This window comes from Charadrius vociferus, unplaced genomic scaffold, assembly GCF_000708025.1.
Source record: "Charadrius vociferus isolate BGI_N301 unplaced genomic scaffold, ASM70802v2 scaffold567, whole genome shotgun sequence".
NCBI lineage: Eukaryota > Metazoa > Chordata > Aves > Charadriiformes > Charadriidae > Charadrius > Charadrius vociferus.
Genome location: NW_009649304.1, coordinates 959,786 through 986,942, shown reverse-complemented (window position 1 = coordinate 986,942; position 27,157 = coordinate 959,786). Strand labels below are relative to the sequence as shown.

Genomic DNA, 27,157 nt, shown 5'->3' with positions numbered 1-27,157 from the left:
GAAAGAGGCAGCAGAGAGAGACAGAAAGGACACTGTGCCTGGGAGGCAGGGACAGAGGCCAGAGTACCAGGAGGCAGGACCGGGCTGCTGGATGGTCAGAGGCTGCAGGGGAGCTCTCTCAGCCCAGGGAACCAGCGAGCTGAAGCAGCCGAGGCTATGTCTGAGCTTGAGCATGCCCGCATGCTCTAACGGTCTACTTGGCCAGTTGAGCACAGGAAGAGAAATGGAAGAAGGCAAGGAGAAAAAAAAAAAAAAAAAAGTGTTTCATTAACAGATGATATTCTTGCATCATTTTATTACTCTGATTATCTATGCAGCACGTGATTTTTATCTACAACGTTCCCAGCATTAGCTTGGGAGATGCATTATTACATCCCTAAGTATGTCATTTTGTTAAGGAAGCGTTCTGTGACTGCAAGAAGAGAATGGTGGAACAAGCCTACTCCTGCGTGCCCCAGGCTGGGCAGTTCTCAGCCCCCTGAGGCAAAGCCAGGGAATAGGAAAACAAAGAACAGCAGCTTCACAGTTCAGTGTTTTGCAAGATTATACTCATTTAAGTACTGGCAAACACCCCACTCCACACCAAGTTTTGTTTTCCAAGAGAAAACAAAAAAGAACATAACAGGTTGTTTCAAAATCTATTCAATTTAACAGCGAAAGCTAGGCACACTGCATTGTTTCTTTCAGTTTTTTTTTTTTAAATCTAGTTAAAATACTGTAAACTGTGATATACATAAAAACCAAACTCATTTAAAGCTTCTCTTACTGTTGCTTCTCGTTATGATCTGTGAGAAACGAGCAACAAGGGATTGCAGTGGAAAAGGTTACAGAACAAGGGCAACGAGCTCCGCACAAACACGTTAGAACTCGCCATTCAGCGTGAGGAGGAGAGGCCACGCTCTGTCCCTTCTAAAAATAGAAAAGTACAAGAAGGAAAAAACATAGAACAAAAGTGGCCCCATTGTTGTGCACTTCTCTCAGCGAGGCAGGAAGCGAGGGCTTAACACAAATCGCCAGCTGCTTCTCACAGGCAAAGACGGGCACAGAGCTTGGGATGGGAGGCGGAGTGTAGGACCTGCCAGTCTGCAAGTTCCGATTTTCTTGAGACCAGAGCTGTTCCAGACCTAAAATGTGTTTGCACCCGGGAAGACATAACTCCTATTTACAGTCTTCTGCAAGAGTTGTGCAGGAGCACCACCTGATGGACCAGACAGGGGGGCACTATCATTTTCGGCTCACTCACAGCTATTCTGAACATTAATTGTTCAGTTGGGCCAGAGGTTCCCTGCGGGAGCTGAAGCTGCGTGCTGCCTGGCGTGCTGCTGAACAGCCTCCTGATTACCTGATTACCCAGCTACGTCTGTGTTTAAACCCAACAGTTCACAGTTGCTTTTGCTGGGATGTTATCTGTACTAATATTTCATTAGGAAAGCCAAATTCTCCCTGCCTTCGCAATTTTCTCCTGAAAGCAGACTTGGTGTTACTATTGCACTTCTGTGGGGTATCCCTACCCGAGGACATGGAGGTCCATGGAGGAGAGAACTTATGCCAAGTTCTCTCTGCAATACTGGTTTGATTTATATCTAAAACACCACTCACTTTGCAGCAGGACTTCAGCGCTCCCTGTCCCTGTGCCGGCTGTGGGCAGGCAGCGGGCAGCGCTGCAGCCAGAACCCACTCACAGGGAGTGCGTGTTCCCACCGCCTGCGCTGGTCACTCGTCCCTACTCACCCCGTGGCACTTGGTCCAGTACACCAGGAAACACCACGGACCTACGCATTTTGTAGGTGTGAAATGGGTACCTCCAGCGTTAACGCGGGGGGTGGTAGTTGTACTTCTGCAAACACCTGGAGAATTTTCTTCATTTTCTCACAGACTCCAGAACTTTTCCAGCACTCATACCTTACCTGTCATGTTTGTTCTCTTGCGCTGCTCGCAGCAACTCCTGAATATTCTTCGTGATCTGCTCAGTTTTCCGAATCACATCTTCTGTACTGGGCAAACTGGAGCTGGGAGCTGTGTCGGCGTCTTCAGGGATAGATCCCTCCCCCTGCCAAATGACGCTCCTCTGCCGGCCCTTCCTGCCTGACCTGCGAAGGAACAAAGCAGAGGTTGGCCCTGCGGGACAGAACTAACTGCTCACACAACTCCCCATCCTCCGACAGCGGGGACCTGTGCCGTCAGCTCTGCGTCACTGCGGCGTCAGCTCTGCGTCGCAGCACCTACCCCGTCTCCTCCAGCTCCAAGGGGGTGGTGGGGTTATCATAGTCGCTCTCAGACACGCTGCTCTGCTTCTCCAGCTTCGAGGCCTGCGAGGAATACAGATTTATTTCAGCGCTGTGCAGGAAAGAAGAGCCCCGAGCTGTGCCAGCGCCACGTCCTGCATACGTGGGCTTGCTCTTTAGCACAAGAGTCCCTGCACCAGCCGCTACCCTGCAGCCTGGTGTGCCTCCCTGCCCTGTGCCGGGCTCCTGCTGCCAGCTTGAACGCGAGGCCCTGGGCGCTGCCGGCACAGCACGGCCACACCAGACCTGCAGCAAGGGCTCTGCCCCGGCACCCTGCGGGGCTGCGGGGAGGGACAGGCGACCACAGCACAGCACTGAAACTGCCCGGTGGGCAGGCAGGGGAAGGCCCACAGTGCAGCAGAGGCCAAAGGGAGAGGGCAGGACCACCGGGGAGGAACAAGCCAGACCAAGAGCAGGAGGCCCACGGCAGACTGGAGGCCAGACACAGCGCAGGAGGCTAAACGCAGAGAGGAAACCAAACTGAGTACGGGAGGCTGAAACAGGAATTGAGGCCCAGCACAAGGTGGGAGATGAAACCAAGTGTGGAAGGCCCATGGCAGAGTAGGAGGCTGGACCGAGTGTGGGAGGCCCATGACAGAGTAGAGGCCAAATCAAGCATGGGGGTCTGATCCCACAGCAGAGGCTGACGTGGGCATGGGAAGCCCACGGCAGAATGGTAGACCAAAATGAGGGTTGAGGACTGTTGTAATGGGAAAGCCAAAATAAAGACCGGAGACTGAAATGGTGGTGGGAGGCCAATTCCAGAGTGGAGGCCAAACTGCAGGTGGAAGACCAAAGGGCATGTAGGAAGTTGAACCAATGAGACTTGGAGATTGTTGCAGACGGGAGGCTGAAATGGGGGCTGGGGGCCCATTGCAGATTGGAGGCTGAAACGGGGGTGAGAGGCCAAAATGGGAGGGGGAGGCCCACTGCAGAATGGAGGCCAAAACAGGGGTGGGAGAATGCAGTGCAGAATGGAGGCTGAAATGGAAAGAGAGTTGAGGCACTTTGCACATTCGCGATCAAAACAAGGTTGGGAGGCCAAAGAAGTGAGAGTTGTGGCCCACAACACAGCATAGGATGAAACAAAGGCAGAAGGCCTAAGCATCAAGAGTAGAGGGCCACCAAAGAATGGGTGTCAAAAGGATGGAGGTACGCCAATTCTAAAGTGGAGGCTGAAACGAAGGCAGGAGGCACACAAGGAAATGAAGGCCAGAGCAAGCATTATAGGCACAGAAAGAAGTAGAGGCTGGACTGAGCGTCATAGGGACACACAAAGAGAAGGCCAGACCAAGTGTGGGAGGCCCACTGCAGAGTGGGAGGCTGATCCAACCAGGAGTCTGAACCCAGAGTAAAGGATGAATGAAGGGTGGGATACCAAAATGAGCTTGGAGGCCAAAGACACAGCAGAGGCCAAACCAAGAGTGAAAGCTCACAGCTGAGTGGGAGTCAACCGAGAGTGGGAGGCACACAGTAGAGTGGAGGGTGAACTGAACCTGTGAGTCTGACCTCAGAATGGAGGCCCACCACAGAGTAGGAGGCCAAACCTAGATTGGGAAGCACACAAGGAAGGTGAGGTAAAACCTAGAGCGGGAGGACCATGGCAGAGGGAAGGACAAAGACAGAGCTGGAGGCTGAACCAAGAGTGGGAGGCCCACTGCAGCACGGAGGCTGGATCAAGTGTGAGAAGGCCCAGCTGCAGAGTGCTGCTCCAGAGGGTGGAGGCCATAAACAGGGTCAGAGGCCCAGTACTTTCCTGCACTCCCCTTCACTTAGCGTTCCCTGGGGAGATACAGTGACCACGTCCACACCAGGAACCAGAGTGCCACCCATTCCCTGCCTCTGAGCACACGCGCTTCCTCCCAGGTGTGATGGTAGGTGCGATGCCAATCTGTGGGTGAGGATGATGCTCAGGTTTTTTTTCCCTAAACTCCTTTTCAACTTTTTTTTTTTTTTAACCCTCTCAGAGGGCTGCTAACACAAATAAGCATACTCGCACCATGACAGCTCAGGAGTGCTCTCCCTGAAGATCCGAACATACAGCCCCCTCTGTCAGCAAAAGACTCAAAGTGGACTTTCAGATGGAGAGCTAGGTTCCCTTCTCTAACCTGGTTTAGCCTTCTTGGATAGTTTATGCCCAGGCACTACAACATCCTGGAGGTTTATGCTACGAATACCTACTGTCGGGCCAATCTCTGCAGTTTGAAGCCCCTGAAGCACACTCCCATCCTCAGCCAGGCCCCAGGATCACCACACATCCACCTACTCTAGTCTTAAAAACTGCAAAGCTCATCAGAAGTGCCTACTACGGCTCGTCCATTTGCAAGTACGCCACGTCAGTGTCACTCTACATACAGATCAGCCTCTGCATCAGCTCCCGCCTTAGTCACAGACACTGCTCATGTGATATGGTCCTTCACAATCTCTGTTGATGAACCAGCCTTGCAGCTTTACAGAAACTGAAGTCAAGATGAGGGAATCTCACATGTTAGACTATAAGGGACACCTTCAATTTGCATCCCTGATCCATACACAGGAAACAATACTTCTACCTCAAGGACAGACCAAAAATGTGATGAAGAATTGGTTTTCATTGGTTAAGATCCAGTACGTTTCTTAAGTGCTCATCTAATGTTAAAACCAACAATTCTTCACTCCGAAGCACCTAGAGTAGGAACGCCTTCTGTCCATTTTAAAGTTAGTCTGCACAGAAGGAAAAAACAAGCATTTTTTTGAATGCTAACCTTTCAAGATAGCTAGCAAAGATCAACTGTAAAAATGACACATATTTTGAAGATATGAAAGGGTTTGACCTTTCCCCTCTCCCAGACGGATAGAGGAGAACAATACAAGAAGTGGCAAAAGGGCTGTGGGCAGAAATATAAATGACAACAATGAATTATAAGAATAGGATATTATGGAATCAGTAATATAGTATAGAATCAGTGTATAATAAAAAAACCTCTGCAAGTTTCTAGTACTACTCGGTACTTACATCAGCTGCAGCCAAACCTAGATTTGCATTTGACCAAGCAGGATATTCCCTTGTAAGTTTTATCATCTAGCGCTACTTGCAAATCTAATATTTTCTCAACTGATATGGCCAAACACTATACAGTCAAAATGAAGTGGGGACACAAGAGTTTAAAAAGCAGGTTCTTTATCCTGGCAGGAAGAGGCCAGAGTACGACCATTCGACATCCAAACCCACAAACTCGCTTCTTGAAGAATTTAGTATTGTATAGTAAAATTTGATGAGAGACTCTGCAATGCTTGCCCAAGAAAGAGAATGAGACGGTACTGATTTCATGATATTAACCACACAGAAAAAGCAGAGCAAAAAGACAGCACTTTTCTTGAAAGATCTTTTCACAATCAGTTAAGTATTACAAAGAAACACAAACATTTCTCTCTCAAGTTTACTCTCGGAAAGTCTTGTTTGAACACAGAAATAACCAAAGCCTAAATCTTGAGTATGTGATACAACAAAATGGGTATAAGCTACTCATTATCTTCTAAGAAATGAGACATAAACATCTAAAAATGGCCCAAAGGACCTTGTAACAATATTTCCTTCAAAGTTAAAGAGGTTTAGTCAGAGCAAGACCTCGAAATGTAGTAACTCATTCTGATGATGGAGGGTACTTCCTGCAAGCAGCGCAAGCTAGTAGCTCAGGCTGGTCAAAGAGCAGCGCAAAAGCTATGGGTTGCTCATCTTCAGCATTCATTAGTCTGTGACACATGAAGATGTACCTGCTCAGGGTCCCTTACTTCAGTCACAGCCCCTTCACAGCCAGAATGGATGTTATTCTACAGCTGCAAACGCAATGTGCTTTTCCATTCTTTTGAATACGTAACTTGCAATTAGTTCAAGGATCCCAAATAAACATCTAAAAAGGAGCTGTCAGACAGACTATTCTGTCAAACAGTTTGCCTTGCTAAACGCATCCTTTTGCAAGGTGGCATTTTATGCTCACTTCTAGCAAATGAATTTGAGTAAGACCAGATTTAAGTACCCCACTACAAAAAGAGAACAGCATTTAAGAAAAAAGTTTAAGAAGCCAGACAAGGCTTCTTCAAATAGCTAACGGCTCACATATGAGGCCACAGCAAAAGTCAGTGTCTTTGGAATAACATAAGCTTACAGAATGCATTTTATGTTTCTCGGGAACACTGCAATTTTTTGCCTAGTCCGTGCCATAGCTAACAAAAACCCTAAGAACAAAGTTTTGTAGATCCTGATGGAATGCCATTATAAGCTTCCTTTATACGCTCTCGGTGTCTCTAATCTTGCCCTGAAAAGAGTCTTGCTAAAAGCAATTCCCATGCTCATTCAGTCTTTCATCAGCAGAAAGCAGGCTAGCTGATACTAAATGAGCAATATGAACGGCTATCTGTTTGGATGCTTAAAGAACTTACTTCAAACAAACTAATGAACATCTGTAAGATAAACAGTCGATCGGTTCCAATTTGGATTGATGCAAACTGACAGCCCTCAAAGAAAGCAGGCTTTAAAGCTAGAGTGCGCTTCATATGCCTCATGCAGTGCATTTTAGTCAGTAGGAAGAGTTATATATTGGCTTATGAAATACCAGTGAATGCCTGCAAAATCACTTCGCAAACAGCAACCAACTTGTCTTCTGGTTGTTTTCAGTGTTACGCAGTTGAACAAGTGATCTGAAGTAATTGTGCATGGTGTTAAATGCTAAAGATTTTAGCCATTGTGAAGTTAGAGAGGCAAGTATCCACAGCATGTGGCAGAAGAAACAGAAAGTGATGAAATACCACTTCATGCAAGCATGAAGGCTAGTCAGCATAGAAGGGGAGAAGGCAGAGGCTTCTAGGGAGATTGCCGCCTCCTCCAGGTAAAAGACCAATTGGGAAGGTACTTAACCCTTCGTGTGCTTTCATCCCTTGACCAGGAAAGCGTGGAGGGGAAGGAAGGTAGAGATGAAGAGGAGGTCACAAACGCACTCCTCCCGATCTAAAAATGGGAAAGAGAAAAACACTCGGGAAAACCAAAAACAAAACACAAATAAATTCTTAACTGAAATAAAGGAACATTCTTAAAACCATGGAGATGAAATAAAGCAAGAATGATTTTGAGAATTTGGCTAAGCCTGAGTCAACTTAACTCCTTCAAAATACAATTGGCTTCATGTTAATTCTAATATTGATATTCCAGAGGTGCTAAATTCCACAGAGAATAAAATACATTCACCATAATACCAAATTAAGTAACTCCAGATAACAAATCAATGCTTCAGAACTGCTACTTCTATCCAAATTTCAATCCAAATGACCAAAGGACCTATATAAAGCACTGTCATGTTTTGCAAACATTGCCACATACAAAAGAATTCTGACATTTCTGGCTGCCAGAACTGCCTTTATATCAACATGCCGATATAATTTTAAATGATCCAGATTTCAGAGTTTAGAGTTCTTGTTAATTTAATTGAAGGCAGGGAAAACCCCAGCATACAAGTTTCTGCACTGATTCCCTGGTGCACTCAACTGTCTGTTCTGGAATGCGCATGGAATGTTTGCCCTCCTTCATGCCAGGCAAAAAATCTGTTAACTTCCAAATATGTTTTAAGGGCTTAATTGTTTATCTGGAAGGAAATACAAGATAGTACTACCAACAGAGAAACATATTTAAACATATCCATAAATACTAAATACGTTCCTAAAAAATATCATCTCATATTCCTGCCCCACAGGGAAATCTGAAAAGATGAAAAAAAAATAAAAATGAGTTTAATAAGCACTAGTGTGTGTTGGGTCACTTATCTAAAGTGTGAACACGTCAGTGCAGAATCCTCGTGGCTAATACAGAACTCCCTCTCCACTATTAGCACATCATACAGGAAAGTATGAAACCAGAATTTGTTCAACAGATCTAAACCATATTCAGCCTCCAGTTCCAAACTCAGAGTAAGAAACTGGTGGCCTAATGAAAAAGTTAGCTTCAATTTTATTTTATTTTTGAAAGATGGTTCTGAAGTTCCACAAATTGGCACATGGCTGTATATCTCAAGAAAGAAATCCATTAACTTTACCTACCTTCTTGGAATACTATTTTTTTCCCCCTCCTGGTTTTCAAACAGCCACACATTGATATTTGGCATATATATTGTGCTTAAAAGAAAGAGCTGAGCAGAAGCCAAAAGCTCCAGTTTACATATTCCAGAATTGTTATAGCTTTTACTTTCTAAAACATTAAGCTCCTGCAGACATGTTAATACAGCAAACGTTAACAATTCTTACAGTTCAAGTTCACTCTGAAGCAGACAGTTGAGCAGCTCCAGTGAATGAGCACAGTTGGAATAGACAGAAAAGCTGAACGTAAGAAGAAATGCAGAAGCATCAGCAGTTTTACTTACATGTGGAGGGAAAGGCTGCAGTCTTGTTATGCTTTCTTCTGGGTATGTGACCTCTCCCATGGGGAGGTAGGGTTTCTGACCTGATCCAGTCTCATACATAGACATGGGTCTGCTACCCCGTGCAGATGGTCGCCGCTTTAAAGAAGAATTGTTGGTGGGGTCTGTGTATTCAGAACCAGTTTGGACCTGATATATATTGGTTGTGGCCTGTCTTCTGAGGTTGGTATTTTCACTCTGTAGCGTTTGAAGCTGAAAGAAACGTTTAGCAGTGGGACTTTTTTTTCTAATAGCAAGCGTCAAAAGCAAACTGACTATACAATACACGCTTGTCAGCTTCCCTAGTAAATCCAGTTACTAGTAGCTGGATTTTGAGTTCTTTTTCAAAATCTACTTGACTTGCTTAGTATAAGCATAGAAACATCTATGTTCCAGATCTGCAAGTATTTATGTGCTGATTTTCAGCAGTTTTAGCTGGTATGCAAGCTAAATTAGATTTTAAAATTGGCTGTTTCAGTTAAAAACACACAATCCATTTCTTCCAGCCTGGCCATACCGGCACATGAATCATATAAGATAACAAGGTTGTGGGGGAAAGGACTGCCAACAAAAGTTTTTCAAGCAAAGTGATCCGTTTCAGCAGTCGTTACAAGAGCTTAAAAGAAGACTTTAACATAAGGCCCATGAAATCTGAAAATGCCGAAAGTACAGCACAGACACCAGAGGCAGTGCAGAGAAAACTAGAGCTCGCTCGGCAAAGCAAGAAGAGAGTTTAGCTTATGAAAAAATAAGTATCAGCTACTGCTTTCTAAGAAGCCAACAAGAAATAACATTAAAGCTTTTTATTATGTATTTGATGCATAGTAAAAATGCAACAATTCTGATTTTTTTGTGGAGTTACTCGGAGTAAGTTTGCTATATTAACACATCGTAAAAAAAAGATGTTAGAGATTTGCTGATACTGACTTTTTTTACGATAACTGAATATAATACTTCAAACAGCTGATGGCCTTTTAAACAGGAAATTCCATATTTACTACTTGCATTTACTTTGCATCATATGAAACTTCAAGAACATTATCTCTATTAAAAATATCCTATTTTGTCTAGAGCACTTCCCAGAACTCTACATCGAATGTGCAGACTTCTATCAAGATAATTTATGCTTTTTCTCTCCACTTGCTGTGTGCTCTGTAGTAAGATGCATCAAGTCTTAAGATTTGAGGATCTGCCAGGAGCCAAACTACCTATGCCTTTAGAGTTTAAAATTAAAGATAATTAAATAGGTCAACCTTATAGTCTCCATCTTCCAAACTTCTTCCACATTTTATAAACATGCTCTTGGTGCAGTTTTAGCCAACAGCTAGGTAAACTCAGACTAAACTCTTAACCACCTATAAGAGCCTAAAAAAATCCACAGGCATAAAAAAAATACCTTTTTTCCATTAAAATACCCATTAAATTAATGGAACTATTTTCAATTTTATTTAGGAAGAATCTACTCTAAAGTAGCATTCAAGTGTAGCTTTGCCTCTTCTTTAATTAGCATCTTCTGCTTCGTAATTACCATGAAAAAGATTAGATACACAGTTGGCTAACAAGGTGATACATAAAGTCGATAATTTTTTTCAGTTTGTGACCTTCTAAGTCCTTGCTTAGAAAATAACAAAAAAGATAGATTAAAAAAAAGAGACTCTTGAATGACATCTACTGCATTAGAATTGCTGAGGTAGAACAAATATAGTGGTGTCTTGCCACAAATAACCCAGTAGAGAATTCCCATATTGTACTGAAGTTCCCAGTAGCTTAGTGCTAAGCCAACTGTTACCCCTTCCTCCCACCCTGCATCCTGCAATGACGCACGGCTATACCCATTCTTCACCAATCCAGAGCCACTAAACACCAAGTTAAAGAAGTCCCATAGCTACATACATCATCACGACATAAAATTAACGCAAGTCATCTTCAAGGTGAGCAAGCCCGGGCTATGCCATCTTTCAAAACAGGTTCAACTGCAGCACAGCAACCATCTCTCTTCTGCTACACCACATAAATATACTAAAGTCTCATTCATAGGCCCTAAAGATTATTTTTTAACCCTAAATAAACTGTATTTCTTTAAAGAAACAATATAAGTGAAAAGTTAATTAGAACTGATGCAGAGAAACGCTTAACCAGTACAAGCTGTTGAAAGACCAAGGAAACACCCCCAGATCTCTTAAGTTCCTCTCAGTATTCACCATTCCAATAGATCTGAAAGGCTGAACACAACTGTAACAGAAGGATGGCACTAAACAGACAAAGATAGTTGAATCTGCTGAATCAGCTTGGCCTCAGATGTTAAGAGCTCAACAGTTCCCACCACTCTCCAAGGCATCAGCCTCTTTTCCCCAAAACAACGGGGAAACAAGCTCTTGGCACAGGTTCACCTCTGCAGGAGCACAGCTTGAACAACTTTCTCTACAGGGAGAGAGCATTCTGCAGCACATCCTGTAAGTCTTGCAGTATCGTAATTATTCAAAAGCAGGATTTTTAACACTAGGTGAAGGAATTAGTTTGAGGAAGCAGCCAGCCCTTTCTAGGCTAGCATAACAGACAGGATAGTGAACTCAATACAGATAAAAATTTTCCTTTACCCCACAAAAATGTCTATTTTCCAGAACAATGGCAAAGCATTCAACAAATTGTTGATTTGTTTATATAAGAATTAAAAAGTCTGGCTTCCAAACTGGGTTTTTGGAGCTTTAAATTCAGGATTTTAGCAAAAAATGTTCAGTTTTCTGTTTGTATAAGACTATCTATACATAGTAACTCATACTGTAAATAAGATACCTCTACCTTATCCTCATCTAGACAAAACTCACACTGAAGGTTTAAAGCAGTAATTGTGTTTTCCACTATATCCTTTATGTGCTATTTCCCCTGGATTCAAACACAAGTAGACAAATAAATCTTGGCCTCCTGGTATACAAAAACTTTATACTGTATTGCCACTTTTCAAATATTTTCTACTGCCAAACTGCATTAGAATTTTAATTTCCCTTCATTCCACCTAGGCTTATTAATGGAAAAAAAACACAACATATTTACTTGAAAAGTTGGAAGTACATTATATAGATGTGTGCACACAGGTATAATGTGTGCTAGTGCTTACTTCCTCAGTATTGAAAACTGCTTATCTTGCAGCAAGACAGTAAAAATATATGACTTGCACAACCATCTTGTCACTTGGAAAACTTGCATCAAAATGAACTCAGCAGATCATCATCACCTCCACAAAAAAAACCCACATTCAAAGCATGTGCTGCACATGTACATTTATAGTCTCCTATCTGATTCCAAAGCAGCTCCATTTTAAAAACAATTTTTTCACTATCCTAATTTTGGGTTATTGCATCTTCAGTTTCAGCAGTTTTATTCTAGTCAACTTAAAATATATCAAGAGATGAAAGGGTTACACTATTGTGCCTGGTACCTTTTTCTGCATGATTCTCAGCTCATCACTCAAGTTGATGTTCACTTTCATTAACTGCTGAATCTTTACCTCCGAAGCCACCAATGCATTTTTAACTTGCATATATTCTTGGGCTGTCACTGGTCCGTCTGACAAGTCTGAATCCAGGCTCTATAAACAGTAAGAGAACAATACTTAACACCATTGAGAGATTACCAAAAGAAAAGAAGACAATGAGATTCTGTCAGCTTTTCATGTACTTACTTTAAAGGAATCATGGTTCAAATTAATAAGAGCCATACGTTAAAATAATTTTAGTCCAACATGAAAGAAATTTGATGTCAATCAACTCTTAGCTCCTCTATGCACAAAAACATTTGTCTCAGAATTTGTGACACAATACTCTTTAACAGGGATTTTTTTTAAATATGCAATAAAGAACTGGAAAGTCATAAAAGACAGATTACTAAATACGCAGTGTGACGTTACCAGGGCAGATAAAACTAGAACTACCAGGTTTACTGCCACTTTTTTACCATTCTGCATTGTTTCCAGGAATGGTTTAAAACACTCAGTCCCTATTGGTCTGCTGTAAATATTTCTTCAGTAGGAAGCAGTAAATGTTTGTGAAATACCATGGAATCACTGATTAAGAGTGTTTTAGTAGATCCAATTATTTCATCTGTGCAAATTAGATCTGTATTTCCAGACATGCACAGTGGAACACGCTACTTTTCTATAGGAGCATTTTATTGACAATAAAAATTCCCGAAGTCACAAAACTTGATTGTGTTAAAGTTCATAGGCTGAGGCGTGATTCTCAAATGAACGTGAAAATGAATTAAAATAGTATTTTTCTGTTCATTTACGGATGCTAAATCCCCTCACAAGGGGAAAGAGACACTGCAGATTACGTTTATGAAAAAAATTTGGCGTGTGTATAAATATTTCAAACTTACCTTCTGTCTGTTTGATTTAGCTGCATTTGTTTCAAGATCTGTATCTTCATCTGAAGCAACACTGTCATAATCAGGCTGGTCATTATCCTGACTTTCACTACTATGTTGATTGCTGATTGATTTGAGTATCAGTTCCACATTTTCTGTAGATCAACATACACCATTTAGAAACATACTAGTAAGTTTGGAGAAGAAACGGAAGTGCGCACTTTAAAGTAATTTAAAAAAAATAAAATCAGAAAAGATCTTCAGAGAGACAGTACAAGGTATGCCATAATAAAGTATCGTTTGAGTAGCCCAATTCAAAAAATATTAATTTAGATCCACCTAATAGGTATGGATTGTTACGGTCCAAAATGTCAAGCTGTTTTATGGTTTCGTCTTTTCATTTCTTGTGAGTATTTAGCCAAGTTAAATAAGTGGGGAGAATCATGCTTTAGCACCTTAATAAAATTCACATAAGGAAAAAAAAAACAAAACAAAACAAAACAGACTACACTGGACAAATGAATGTCAACATTCAAATGAAAAAATACAGGCAAAAATTGAAAGTTAGAAAAGATCTTTTGTATTTTCTCTCAAAAGGGAGAAGTAGTGTTCAGATGTTGTTTCACACCATCACGGCTAGAACTATGGCTCTGTCTGGTTGTTGGCACAGATATTTGTATTTGTTGATATTTATCGTGCTCAAGAAATATAGAAAGTAAACATTTTTAGGCAAATCAGCAATAAGCTGAAGAGCATCTAGATTACAGCAAAGTCCTGCATGTATAGAGCAGCCAAGAAAGCTAGCACCTAAAGCACTATTATCCTAGCTGCCAATTAAAAGAAGTAGCACTGTAAAACTGCACAGCAGTATTCTGGAAAATTTTACTAAGTTATCATAAAAAGATCTTCCTGAATTGCACATATCCCACTTGATTTAACTGTATTACAAATACCAACCATAACAGAAAAATCTCCTGTACTTGGGCATTATTTTGGTTGCCTAATGCATATTGTCAATAGCCTGCTATCCACATGATTTAGTTCTTAGCATTTATAAAAACAGTATAAATTTCTTTCTTCATTCATACAGTACTTCTGAATGAGGCTATGATATTTATTAATCTACTGAAGAATAGCACGTAGAAGAACCAACAACCAAAAGAGTACTCACCTTTTGAACCAGTGAGAGGATTCCCCTGTTGTCTTCGTTTGGCATCGCTTAAAATATCTATAACTAGCGTAGCAAATTCATGGGCATTAAACCGAGCCAGTTTCTGTCTTCCCTAAATTACGGAATTATGCAGAAAAAGAAAGTACATCGTGTATTACATGAACAGCAGAGTTCCCAGGTAAAACTAAGACTACAGCACCTACAGTGAATTGATTGTTCAATTGCATTTCTTGCAAAAAGAGTGATTTAAATTATCCAGCTGCACACTCCAGGACAGTGGAAATGTGAAACTATTTTAACCTCTTTACAAGTAGATGCAATTCTTCTACAGTATTGAAGTACAGTAAAGCAACATTACTTAGAACGCCAGGGAAGGGGAAATGGGAAACTATTTTAACATCTTTACAAGTAAATGCAACTCTTCTACAGTAAATGAAGTACAGTAAAGCAGTATTGCTTAGAATTCCAGAGCCATTAAATAAAAATAGTTTTACAGTATCAAGACGACTGCCTACCTGATTCCTGGTTGAGGAATATTCAGGATTTACAGGAAGAAAAGGGACCACTGTGGTCTCTGTCACAAGCGTACTATGATTCTGAGTAGCAAGCCAAACTGCTCAGGGAAGAGAAAAAAAAAAAAAACCACCCAACAGAATAACCTTCCTGTACTATTTGACAATGTTTCTTGTCAAAGAATAAAAGACCACAATTTCAAACACAAACACAATCAATTCAAAGGAAGGCTTTTTTCCCCAGAGGGTTCTCTACTTCATAAAAACCCAAGATTTTTTCAATTAACGTCACCTTCAGACAATGCAAGACAAAGAAACTACCATTATCAGTAATTACTGAATAGAAAAGTACTTTAAACAGAACATATGCTTGCATATGCATCTTGTATGTAACGTAACAATTCAGATCTATTTTATTCACGTTCCAGAAAGCCTCATTCACCTGCATCTGTTTCCCTTCTGTCAACTTCATCATATACATCCATGGCAAGTTCTTCAAATAAGTGGTTGCTCAGCTAAGGGTAGAAGAGAATAATTACAGCTTGAAAATCAATGAAACCTAGGAAGACGTCTGTAACATAGAAAATATAAGAGCACAACTCTGCTTGGCTGTTTTTCAGCCTATATAATTGCTGTTTTCCCAGCCTGAATAGTAAAGCAATCCATTAAGCAGACACATACCACCACCCGATCACTAGATACAGAGACAACAATACTGTTCTACGCTTTTCCTTTACTGGTTAATGGATTTTTTTTTTCTCTCCTACCCGATCACAAAAGGACCTTGTGTATTTGGGCTGAAGTAGACCTACTGTGGGAATTAGGTTTTCAAATGCCACTGCAGATGTGGGCTTAACTGAACAGTGAAGACTCACAAAATGATTGCATGTTTTAAACTGTGTTCCTGCAGTAGACGATTCAAAAGAGATACTTGTGTTAGGAAGAAGAGAGCTGTTGGAAGATCAGACCTGAAATTAAGATGTCACAGGGCTTTGTGGATGTTCCACTCATTGATGTACAGTGCCTTAACATTAGTAATGGGTACCAGACTTGATAACTAACTGACAGTATAAGCAAGCCCAAGTAGATGGTTGATCTTCCATCTCTCGGAGAAGCTGTACTAAAAGGGGTGAAAAACCTAACACTTTTCCTATGGTTTAGCTTTGTTTACAGGAAAACCAGACCCGCTTTTTCCAGAGTTTGAGTCCTAAATGCTTTATGAAAGAGCAACTGCCATCATTCTTGAACCCAGGTAAAGCCAGTATATTTATTTGTGTACCAGGTCTGGATGGGATGGAATTAACTTTCTTAACAGGAGCCTGCATGCTGCTTGCCATGCTTTGGATTTGTGGCTAAAACAATGTTGGTAACACTAACTTGTTTTGGCTACTGCCGAACACCGTTTGCACAACATCAAGGCATTCTCTTTTTCCCCCCAACTCTGACCACCCCACCACCCAGCAGCAAGTAGGCTCAGGGTGGGCATGAAGCTGGAGAAGACACAGCCAGCACAGCTGACGAGAACCTGCCAAAGGGATATTCCATACCATACCATGGCACGGCACGTTCAGCAATAAAAGCTGGGGTGGAGCAAGAAGCAGTTTGGTTTTGGACTGCCAAGGTGGCTGTTCAGCCTAGCTGGGCAGCAGTCTGCCTGTGGGAGGTGTTCAGCTATTTTGCTTGCTTCACTTGTTTTTTCTTCTCTTCCCTTCACCTACTAAACTGCCTTTATCTCAACCTATGAGTTTTCTTGCTTTTGCTCTTCCTGTGTTCTCCCCAGTCTTGCTGAGGGGACGGTGTTGGCGCTGGTCAGGGTCAACCTTGCAAAAATACAATGCAGGAATCCCTCTATTTCTAGCTAGCGATGCACTTAAAGTATCCCCTAACAGCATGTTAACAGCATAAAGCCAGTTGTAAAGTAGAATTTGTATTTGGCTTGTATCAATTACTATTTGAATACCAGTTCTATGCAGGCTGGCTTGCTTAGCTGGATTTTATGACCACAAGCATTACCTTTAGAGAAAAAATGAACATTGTTGAATAGAAGAATATCACCAGGATTGTTCTTTCCCCAACTGCAAAATTTTTACCCTTTGATACCATTTGCTTCAGCTAAAAGCTTTAAGTAGAGGGAAAACATATCCCCACTCTAATTTTTACACGGATTTGGTCACTAACACTTTAGTGAAACTAGTGAACTGGCATTACTATCAACTCGTTAGCAGACAGTAATGCACTGTTCTGGTTTTCCAGAAAGTTAAAGGTAAGTAGTAACATTTAACATACAGATTTATCTAAAATAGATGACAGCAAGACAAATGACAAAATTTAAGGTTCTGAACTGGGGAGACAGAGCTAGAGATACTACCCCAAACAAGACCAACACATATTTGTTCTGTCACGGATTTGTCATCATCTCTTCTCCTCCATTTCTGCCTATTTTCATGGTTTTCTCCAGACTTCTAACTTGCTACAGAGTTGACATTTATTTATGCAGGAATTAATAGCAGCTGAAACCAGCTTGAAAAATGAAGTGCAGAGTTTGCTAGGTCCAGACAAAGATGTGTCACACATCACACTGAAGTTTTACTTACAGACTGAAGCTTCTTCTTAGCTGCTTTTGCAAGTTCTGATAAATCCAGACTGCTATGAAAACAGAAAGTGATCATTACATCCACAGCATTTAATGGCTTGTTTAAACACAAATTCTACATTTCAGTAATTCAATAATTAAAATGTCACTTTCCTTAGTCTTTCAGTATTTTTAAAGATTTTTAACACATTCATCTTACCAATATTGCTAATATAGCAATTAGTACATTCTTAAGATTTTCTAACGAACAAACTTAAATTTAAAACAAAAGAATCCCCCAAATCCTTTGCAATATAAATACCCCCATTTGCATAGTTTAAGAAGCCGTCAAGTTGCAGTGCAACAAAATGCTTTCTGTAAGAAATCTGAACAATATGATCCTTCTGACCAAAACTCAACTCCACATAAAACACACAGGATTTGTTCCACTGGGCTCTGCAGGAGGCAGGTGACCACCAGGCTGGCAAATGGCTGCAGCAATAGGGCTGTGCTTAAAATTAGTCTGTACTGATCAGTAAATAATGTCTTCTACTAGTTTCTAGCCTTGAACATGAGGCACAAGATAAAAATTGTGCTGTTCAACAGAATTTATCATAAAAGCTACAGATCAGGAAGCTGACAAAATTTTGAATCCCATGTTTATATCACCCAAGGGAAGACTCCCCGACCTACAAGGCTGGAAAGGCTCAAACAAAGCCTCTGTATGATTAACTGACATCACAGAGAGTTATTGTGGGCAATCACTTAGACACGAGAGAAAAAACAAAAAAAAAAGAAAAGAAAAAGAACAGCGGAGGACATCAGGCAGAAGTGAGACAGTCAGGCTGTACTGCAGGCTCTGCAATCTGAGCAGCACCTTTGAGTAATTTTCTCTGCATGTCAACTTCCTTCTCTTTGTAAAGAGGCAAATGATACTTACTCTGCTCTGCAAAACACTTTGCACTGAAAACACACAGTACTTTATCAATAGCTACACACAGCATATCTAAAAAAATTACTGATGTTAACACTAAGTATTTTACCAGCTATTACATAGTTTCTCTCTATAATTTTTATTACAAGTCTTTCATAGAAATTTTACAAGCAAGAAGTTGAACAACAGTTTACTTACAGCCGTCTTATTTCCAATTGCACAGCAATAAAAGAAAAATAGGGACTTACGATTAATACTTGGTATGTTTTATACAAATATGTTTTCATTGATCATAACCAAAAAGTAAAAGCACTTGAATGGATCAAAAGGATAAATATTTTCAGAAAAAAAATGCAGCTGTCTTGCAAGTATTAGTTTGAAAATGCTGTATCAGGAAACTAACTCAATTGGTCCTTACATTATTTACAAAAGCTGTTTCCCAGGAATCCCCATGTGTGCTCCCTTACTATAATTGTCTCCCCATCCCCCTGCATTTTAACAAATACAGTACACTTCTATAATTTTCTGATTTTGCTTAAATGCCAATATTATTTCTAGGGGAAAAAAAAAGTTTCCAAGCTCGATAGAGGCAGACATTAAAAGGTTACAAGGACAACAAGCTTAAAAGTTGTTTCAGAAAAGAAAGGAAACTTTATTATTATTATTATTATGGGGCTTTTTATTTTGATGTTTTCAGACATGCCATGGAATCAGCATCTTACCTGTCTGCCATCTGAGGTATAACAAAGTGCTGTCCATTTTTATGCTCTAGAGTTGAAAACAAATTGCACTTTAATAGGCTGTTACCAGACTATAGTTTTTAATGTTGCAAGGCTACACAGCTGGTATTCAGTTTTACTAAAAGACACAGTAATGAGAAACCCAAGATGATATGCAACAGGCAAACACAGAATAGTTTATCTTGCATGTAATTACTCAATTTCCAATTATAGGAAACTAGCAAGTCTTAAAAGAAGGTTCCTACCACAATTTCCCAGTGTTATCAAAGATTCTAATTAAGGCTTATCAAGTGTATTAAAATTCCTTTAAAAAAAAAAAAAAACGTTCTTACATAAGTGCCCTTATGGCACCTAATGGCTAAAAATTGTGTGTGCTTGTGTTCAAAAGGTACCCACTTAATTGAATACTCCCCTGCTTTTGCATTTCAATGAGAAGAAACTACTTAGAAGAGTTTCTACAGTACCTCCTGCAGACTATTCAACATTCACAAAATTTGTATTTTCCCTGCAATTCACTCGAAGTTAAACAGTACTCTTCTGATCTTATACGTTGGTTTCTCCTTTTTCAGGCATAGTCCACTCATAGAACACATATTTGTGGAAAAACAGAAAGGAACTTAATTTTTAATTTAGGTGTACTTAAAATCCTGCAGTTTTATCTGAATTTTAAATGCATTATCACTAATCTTACATCTTACAGTTTCTTTAGTTCTTCCTGTGTAATTTATATGTTAGAATATTTGAAATGCATATAAAATGCAGTAACACTGACACACACATTATATACCATAGTTTGAAATGTTCAATAATTAACACTGACAGATCTCAGAGCGTAGTTTTTTCTGCTTACCTGGTTTCCTGCCACAGAGATAGAAAGCTAACCTGTCTGTGAGTTCATACTGAATTTCCACCAGGCGCTCTGCCAGTTCATGATGCCCACCTTGTCTGGTTTACACACACACAAAGATGACATTAGTTATTCATTTGAGACATACAAAAAATTAAAAAATGGTCAAAGAAATAAATTTAGTACAAGCCAGTGTTCGACACCACACACGTTTGAGTGTATCAACACAGCACAGACACACAGCAGGATTTTCAACAGTATGTTCCAGTGGGAAAAAAACCCTATAGATAAACTTTTATGAACTTCCCAAAATGAGACAGTGAAAACTCTGAAAACCTTCGCCTACTGATTTGCTGTAGAAAAAAAGACAGTTTATCTAGGCTATTTTGAATACATTATTTACAGTTTTCTAGACAGTTCCTAAGCTCATGCAGTAAGTTTACCCAATTTCACATTTGATTAACAGCATTGAGAAACAGAAATACTGTGTTCTGCATATTTTGTTCTGCAACCAAGTGAACTTACTCAGTCTTCAGATTCCATGTATGGCCTCAATTGAAAAGCAACCAGAGCAACGAGGATATTTTATTTTACACAAACGTGCAGCTTCTGGCTGATCAGTAATGTCCAATTTTGCATATAAACACAAAAAATCTTCAGTGCTGTGCTGCAAGTCTTGCACCGCCTCATTACTGCCCAACTGATCAGCAGAGAGATTCATGTGTAATTTAATCTTTCTTGACATGAATGTTGTCCGCCCTCGGGAAGCCTAGAGCCTTTCTAAAGGTAGGCCTTCCTGAGGGTCCTGAACTGGACGCACCTAACAGTTCACTGCCACTAAAAAGCCTGGTTCCAGCCCTTGCTCCCTGACCCATCTGTGCAGTCCAGCCCTTTCCTACAGCAATTCCCTAGTTAATCTGCTGAACTTGCAGAAACTCTTGTCCTTAGATTACTTTTCTGTGAGCTGCTAGATTGGCACAGCCTGTTTCATCGGGATCACACCTGCTGTCTCAAGCATCCAGGAGAATACAGGCTATGAAATGATGAAAATGCTTATTTATATTCTTTATGCATTTGCTCTTTCTGGAAAAAGTACTTACTAGAATTTAACAATCAAATTATTTTCAGGACTGAAACATATCTAAGCAGGTTCATCATGTGATTTATGAACATCAATTAACATACAAGAGCATCACATATATGAGCGTCACACATGTCAGAGCCTTCTACCTTGCATAGTCAACTGGAGTTTTTCCATTGGAATCTTGCGTGCCAGGATCAGCACCATAAACCGCTAATAATTCCGCTTGTAAAGTCTGTCCTGCCTTAGCAGCAACGTGGAGTGGGGTGTTTCCTTTCTCCTACAAGTTATTAAAAAAATATCTACTTAATCAAGAGGTCTCAGTAGAAGATCGAAATATAATGTGTACCAGCTGAAATGGGTATAAATATTACAAAGTGTAAGAATGGATTCTATATCAAAATAATGAAAAAAGCGTTCATACAGGATGGAAGAAGTTGGCTTGAGCTCCTAAGGAGAGTAATCGCAGACACGTCTCCAGATTCCCTGTCCTTACACTGGAATGGAGTTGCTGAAAAAGAAGAATTGTACTTAATACAGTGGCAATAACTGTGATTCAGCATTTGTTTTTTCAGCCGTGCTTTTAGAAATGGGCATGCAAGAATTCCTACTACAGCTGTTTTGCCTAAACATTTTTCTCCAAGTTAACGTAAACTGATGCCTCTCAGCCTTCCACATCTCCATTATCTATATACATGACCAAAAAAAAGCAGCTTTGAGTTAAAGTCAAGCTGTATTTGTTTACGTAATAGTGCTGAAGAACAGCAATAGTTATCTCAAGTCAAAAGCAACTAATTAATTCAGTCAGATTTCACTGTTACATTACACAGAAGTTGTAGCTTCTGCAGACTGCCAGAAAAAACATACTAACCTTACTAAGATCTTTGGCAGTAACACTGTCATCTTCACGGCATGGCAAGCGGTGAACAAATGCTAACATTTGATATTTAGCTCTAATGAATTCTGCTTTATTGGGACTGTAAAGAGAAACCCAAGCAACAGAAGGGAAAGAAAATAAATATTAGTGCTTTCACAATAATACAGATGCTCTAGAAAAAGGAAAATTCACAAGTGAAAATTGCATTAGATCTTTGCTTGCTACTAGTAGCAAAGTTAGACATGGAAAAGTATTTTCATTAAAAAAACAATCCAGTGCAGATTGTCTAACTATACAGAGCATACTTTTGTTACAAACTTCAAAATATTTGCAGACTGTAGGACGTATTATATATTTCTTTGAAGTAAACATTGAACTTAAAGTTATGCCAACTTAAGATCTATACTTACTATATGCAGTTATTTACATTTCAAAATTAAATACCATATTCAGTAATCTTCTCTCAAACTATTTTTTTAATTCATCAACCAAACTCAATCTCATTAGCAGCACCGAGTTAACTGAAGCACATGGCATGAGAATTAGAAGCTTTTTGATTCAAGTACTAGTAAAGGTCCTCACTAATCAAAGCTAGAGGTCAGGAATCAATAATTCAGAGAATTCAAGCAATGTATTTCCATTTTTGAGATAAATTGTAAAAATTTAATCATTGGGAATTAAAAAAAAAACCAAAAAAAACCAAAAACCCCAAACCAAAAAAACCTGAACAAGTAACTAGTTTACTCCTGTTCTCTTCCAGTATCCAGGTTCCCATGGATACCTTGCTGCCTCTGTCACTGCTGAATAAAATAATCACGCTTCTACAAAAATAAAAATTCTGTAATTTTCCACTTACTGCACTTTATCCTGTGGGCTAGCTTTGCGCCTTCCACTCATAACAGAGGCAGGGTCCAGCAACGAATGTTCCCATATGGAGTTAGCACCATTATTATACAGTGTTTCAACCATCTGCAATCCAACATGTATACAAACAGGTAGTAAAGAAATGTCACTGCTAGCTGCACAGACTGACTAATCAAATAGCTATAATTATTTTCAAGTAGACAGCAAGCCAACAGAGATTCATATTCTGTGTGGCAGCACCCATAACCTACTGGGATATCGGAACCAGGCACGTGTCTAGGAGGTTGTTATGTGAAATGTAACAGGAACCCCCTTAAAATTCCCTGCTCTTCCCAACAGCAGCTCTACTGAAACAGAGGCTTGAAAATTTAGGTTGAAGCAGATGCACTGCAGAAGTCTGAAAAAAAAGTTGAAGGCCACCTTCGAAAACAAAGGTATCAAATTAAAAAGGCATAGACAATTCTGATTTTAGTGGTCCACCACTGCAAAACAAGAGAAATAAACGGAGACTAACTTAGAAAAAGAAAGCTTATAAGGTCCATCCCCTTTCAAACAAAAGTTTAGCGACTTAAATTCCATTAAAAAATGTTAAAAAAATAATAGTTTTAATGAAGTAAGACACAGTTTTACTTTTTACCTGCAGCAGTGTTGGAGGCCATGGTGTATGCTTGAGATGTCTTACTTGAGAGATATGACGCCCCAAACTTCGATGAACACTACAGCACTCGTCACAGATCAGAATCCCCCTGTTTATAGACGCCCAGCAAGGATCTGAAAAAGAGTACATTAATTACAACACAGAAGGCAATGTGACCTTGCATTTAAAGCACAGAGTCTAAAATGAGGAGCCCTGCCTTCCAACCTTAGCTTTACTGCTTAGCCATTACATGAGCCAGTAAATGTTACAACCTTGCTGTGTCTCTGGATGCTGGGGAAATAACAGCCCTTGCACTTACTGGGGCTGTAGGAGTCCTAGGACAGCAAGGAGAAAAAAGCCCCACTGTTTGCAGTTCTGTCTATGAAAATAGAATACTTTCCTTTGTAAATGTAACAGGACACTAAATTTATTACCGTCTTTCAGGGCTTACACATCATTTAGTGGAGTCCTACAGAAATATTTCTAACAATAGTACCCACCCCGTCTTTTCAAAAACTCAGAAGTCTATAAATAAAAAGTGGTAACAGTAGTCATGCTTTTTCACATACTACTCGGTCTTCAATTCTATATTATTACAATGTTTTTTAATTTCCACATTAAATAACAAAGACACTCAAGTGTGTCACAGTACAAAAAAAAAAAACAGAGCAAGATACATATGTGTCAAGTTATAGGCTCAGTAAAATCAAATACTGTCAAGCAAATTAACTTCACCTCTGAACAGATCCAAATTGAAGCCATCTTATAAACAAACCAGAAAGACAACTGATGGAAGGTAGACATAGTAAATAACATACTAGCTATTATGTAGCTTCAAACATCAAAAAATATAAAACCGAGTAGGAATGTTACATCAGATTGAAACTGAATATATGCACAACAGGACGTTAAACTGAAATCCCTCTGCGGCTCTCAGCTTAGTCTTCGGAAGAAACTCCAGTTTTCTGTCAGTGACAAGACACTCAACATGCCAAGAACTCTGCATTAACTGAGTAGCAAGACAGATCTTCAGATCTAGTGCATCCCAGGAGAAAGAAAAAGGAATTCAAGATCTCTTCTGTTTTGGAAAATTCTTCTTAATTTCAAATCCAGAGGTGAGTTTGAGGCTAAATAAGCGAGTACAATACAAAACCAGTATCTGATGAGAGAGAGATCTTCTGCATCCTGTCAGAATACATCTAAGCAACTGTGCATCATAAAAAAAGTCTTCTCTGACCCATGCAATAGATTTACTGAATCCCTGAAACATGAGATCTGATCACCGCTGTGGTTTTTAAGCAGAGTTGATGTTGTGTGTGTGCTGAAGGCAATCGCTGTGGTTTTTAAGCAGAGTTGATGTGTGTGTGCTGAAGGCAACGTAGGCAAACCTGTTCAAACCACAGGCCATGAAGGATGGGAGCACCTATTCACAGATGATAACTATCAGAGCCCAGAGCCAAATTAAAGCATATGTTTTAGAAAAAAAAAACAACCCTAACCTAATTTAAAAAACAAATTAATAACAAGCATGCAACCTCCTTATTAAATCATTCCATTATTTTAACAACTTTCACTGTTAAGAAGGAAAAGAAATGACAATGAAATGAGATGCATTAGCGCTAAGCTAACAACCCAAGACTGGAGGCAGCCTACCAGATTAATGAGTCTAGTCCCTTTTCATTACAGACAACCTTATCACACACTCATTCATAAACTAATAGGATTCTTCGGAAAGCCATTACCTCTCTTGTTTCAATCACTGGTTATAGCTGTTTGTGAACCTCACTGTTCTAACAGTCATCATGGTGTGTTTCTTTTTCTTTACACCCACCTCAATACATAACTTAACTGGCCCCAAATGACAGCCCTTTAGCCATGATAAAGTAAGTTGCTGTTTATTTGGTCATTTCAGAGGAGAAATGTGGCTTGAAAATTCTTCTGAAGAAAAAAAGCTGTACATTCTACCTAAAAGAAATCACATTGATGAAAGAGTCTGTGTTTACGTAGAATCTGTCAAAAACTGGCACCATTGGAAATGTGGATGGTGTGTTGCAAAAAAAAAGATGACAATAAAGAAAAAAAAAAAAAGACAACAGACAGATTTGGCAAGGGAACTGATAAGTTCAGCACAGTGGGCCAAGAGAACGCTCTTTGCTCCTACTAAGTGTTGGGGAGACCAGAGAGACAACAGACAGCAGCTCAGGCCCCAGTTCAGAAACACAAACGACAGGGAACAGAGCAGATTCGACAGTGTGCATGGTGGAGAGGGGAGTGATCAAAAAAGTGATGGGAAGTTAAGCACTGCAACCTGTTTTCTGAGTCACACTGGTTTAACTGAAGGAGGTTTTTTTAATAGCACTATTTACTTGTTCTCGAGTAACAGGTGGGGATGGGGAAGGGAAAAGGAATACAGTGTTAGACAGTTTGAAGATAGAGAGGACACTGTGAGGTTATGGGAAAATTGGTATTTCAGGCTTAAATTTAATTAAGTGCCTGTGCTGGAATTTATTTGAATAATTTTTAAAAGAGATCCAATTATGGACACAACCAAAATATGCTTAAGCTGATACCAAAATACAACAAGGGAGAAGCTTGAAAACAGATTTAACCTATCTCCCCGAGTGATTCAAAACAGGAAGTGTATGATGAAGACAAGCCTGAACTGTGAGTGTGAACAGTGAACTCCTGCCTGAGAATAGGAAGTGTACCAGAAAAGTACGTGTAAAATCACCTCATGTAAAAAACACCTATTCATACTTTGCCATAGAAACAAAGCGTATGTTGATGAAGTTCAAGGGGCAAGTACTAATTACCCCAGCAGACAGGCATCCTGCACTTGCTACACCTGAGCTGGGTGACAAGGCTGCAGCCCCCCCAGGTCTCCCGACACAGCCGCACACATCACAGCTCCCAACACCCCACTGACAAATTCTCTCTGGTTTAAGTGAAAGAAGAGTTTGATTTTTTTTTTTTATTTATTTAAGAAAGGACTAAGTTAAGATTTCTTTATGTATATGGATAAGCCAGCAAATTTCTTCACCAAGATCAAGTAAATATCTGACAATGCTTTAATGTCACAACACAACCGAATAAAAGGCTGGCTTACAAGATTACCCTGATAGTGATTCTGATACATTGCATGCTCCTGACAAGCTTAACGAATACAAACACAGTAAAACAGCTTTATCTCAGAGTCATAACACCACTGATGTTTAAAAGCATAGATACGCTACCTTGTGTGAGATACAGACAACTGCCTACAATAAGATATGCAAGCTCTATTTATTGTGAAAACAAAATTCTGTGAAGACAGAAGTGACAAAAATAACTCCCTGGCAGTTAACTTGGGATTTTTATTGTTTTACTTTTTTTAACAGAAGTCCAATTTTACAGAAGTTGTTATCCCCTCTCCCACATCATACCTTCTGGCCATTCAAATGTTATCAATATTACAGTGTTTTAATTCATTTCAGTATGTACACAATTATATTGGAAGAATCAGCACAGAACACAAACAACAAAAACTATATAACTCTGAGAAGGAAAGACAACAAATATACACCAGTTGCTGAAAAAAAACCCAAACAACGACACAACCCCACAACCGAAACTGGACAGTTTTAAATATAAGAACAGCAAAACTACAGATGGTCCGGAAAGGAGACGCAACTGATCTCTGAAAACAACATTTGTTTCAATAAGCTCCCAAATTTATCTGCAGCGTAAGACAGGCAATGTGCATGTCAACACAGAACACACGTTGCTCACTGAACACTTCCAATCGGAGCATATCCGACACTTCGGAACACCCTTTCTTTGGAAGTCTGGGTTACCTACGCTCAGCCCAGGCCAT

At 40.0% G+C, this 27,157-nt stretch overlaps 1 protein-coding gene across 1 annotated transcript in view; it reads right to left on the bottom strand.

Moving 5' to 3' along the window:
- Window positions 1-27,157, bottom strand: part of GIT2 (G protein-coupled receptor kinase interacting ArfGAP 2) — a 32,120-nt gene extending 4,963 nt beyond the window's left edge. The window contains exons 1-18 of the mRNA XM_009889174.1: window positions 27,142-27,157; window positions 23,305-23,438; window positions 22,660-22,772; window positions 21,798-21,903; window positions 21,351-21,437; window positions 21,076-21,206; window positions 19,849-19,943; window positions 18,981-19,026; window positions 17,347-17,398; window positions 15,195-15,267; window positions 14,756-14,853; window positions 14,241-14,352; window positions 13,082-13,224; window positions 12,144-12,293; window positions 8,672-8,920; window positions 7,180-7,269; window positions 2,227-2,309; window positions 1,908-2,090 (exon numbers count right to left, since the gene is read on the bottom strand). Of these exons, the coding sequence (XP_009887476.1) occupies window positions 1,908-2,090; window positions 2,227-2,309; window positions 7,180-7,269; window positions 8,672-8,920; window positions 12,144-12,293; window positions 13,082-13,224; window positions 14,241-14,352; window positions 14,756-14,853; window positions 15,195-15,267; window positions 17,347-17,398; window positions 18,981-19,026; window positions 19,849-19,943; window positions 21,076-21,206; window positions 21,351-21,437; window positions 21,798-21,903; window positions 22,660-22,772; window positions 23,305-23,438; window positions 27,142-27,157 (1,961 nt within the window). The remainder of the gene's footprint in view (window positions 1-1,907; window positions 2,091-2,226; window positions 2,310-7,179; window positions 7,270-8,671; window positions 8,921-12,143; window positions 12,294-13,081; window positions 13,225-14,240; window positions 14,353-14,755; window positions 14,854-15,194; window positions 15,268-17,346; window positions 17,399-18,980; window positions 19,027-19,848; window positions 19,944-21,075; window positions 21,207-21,350; window positions 21,438-21,797; window positions 21,904-22,659; window positions 22,773-23,304; window positions 23,439-27,141) is intronic.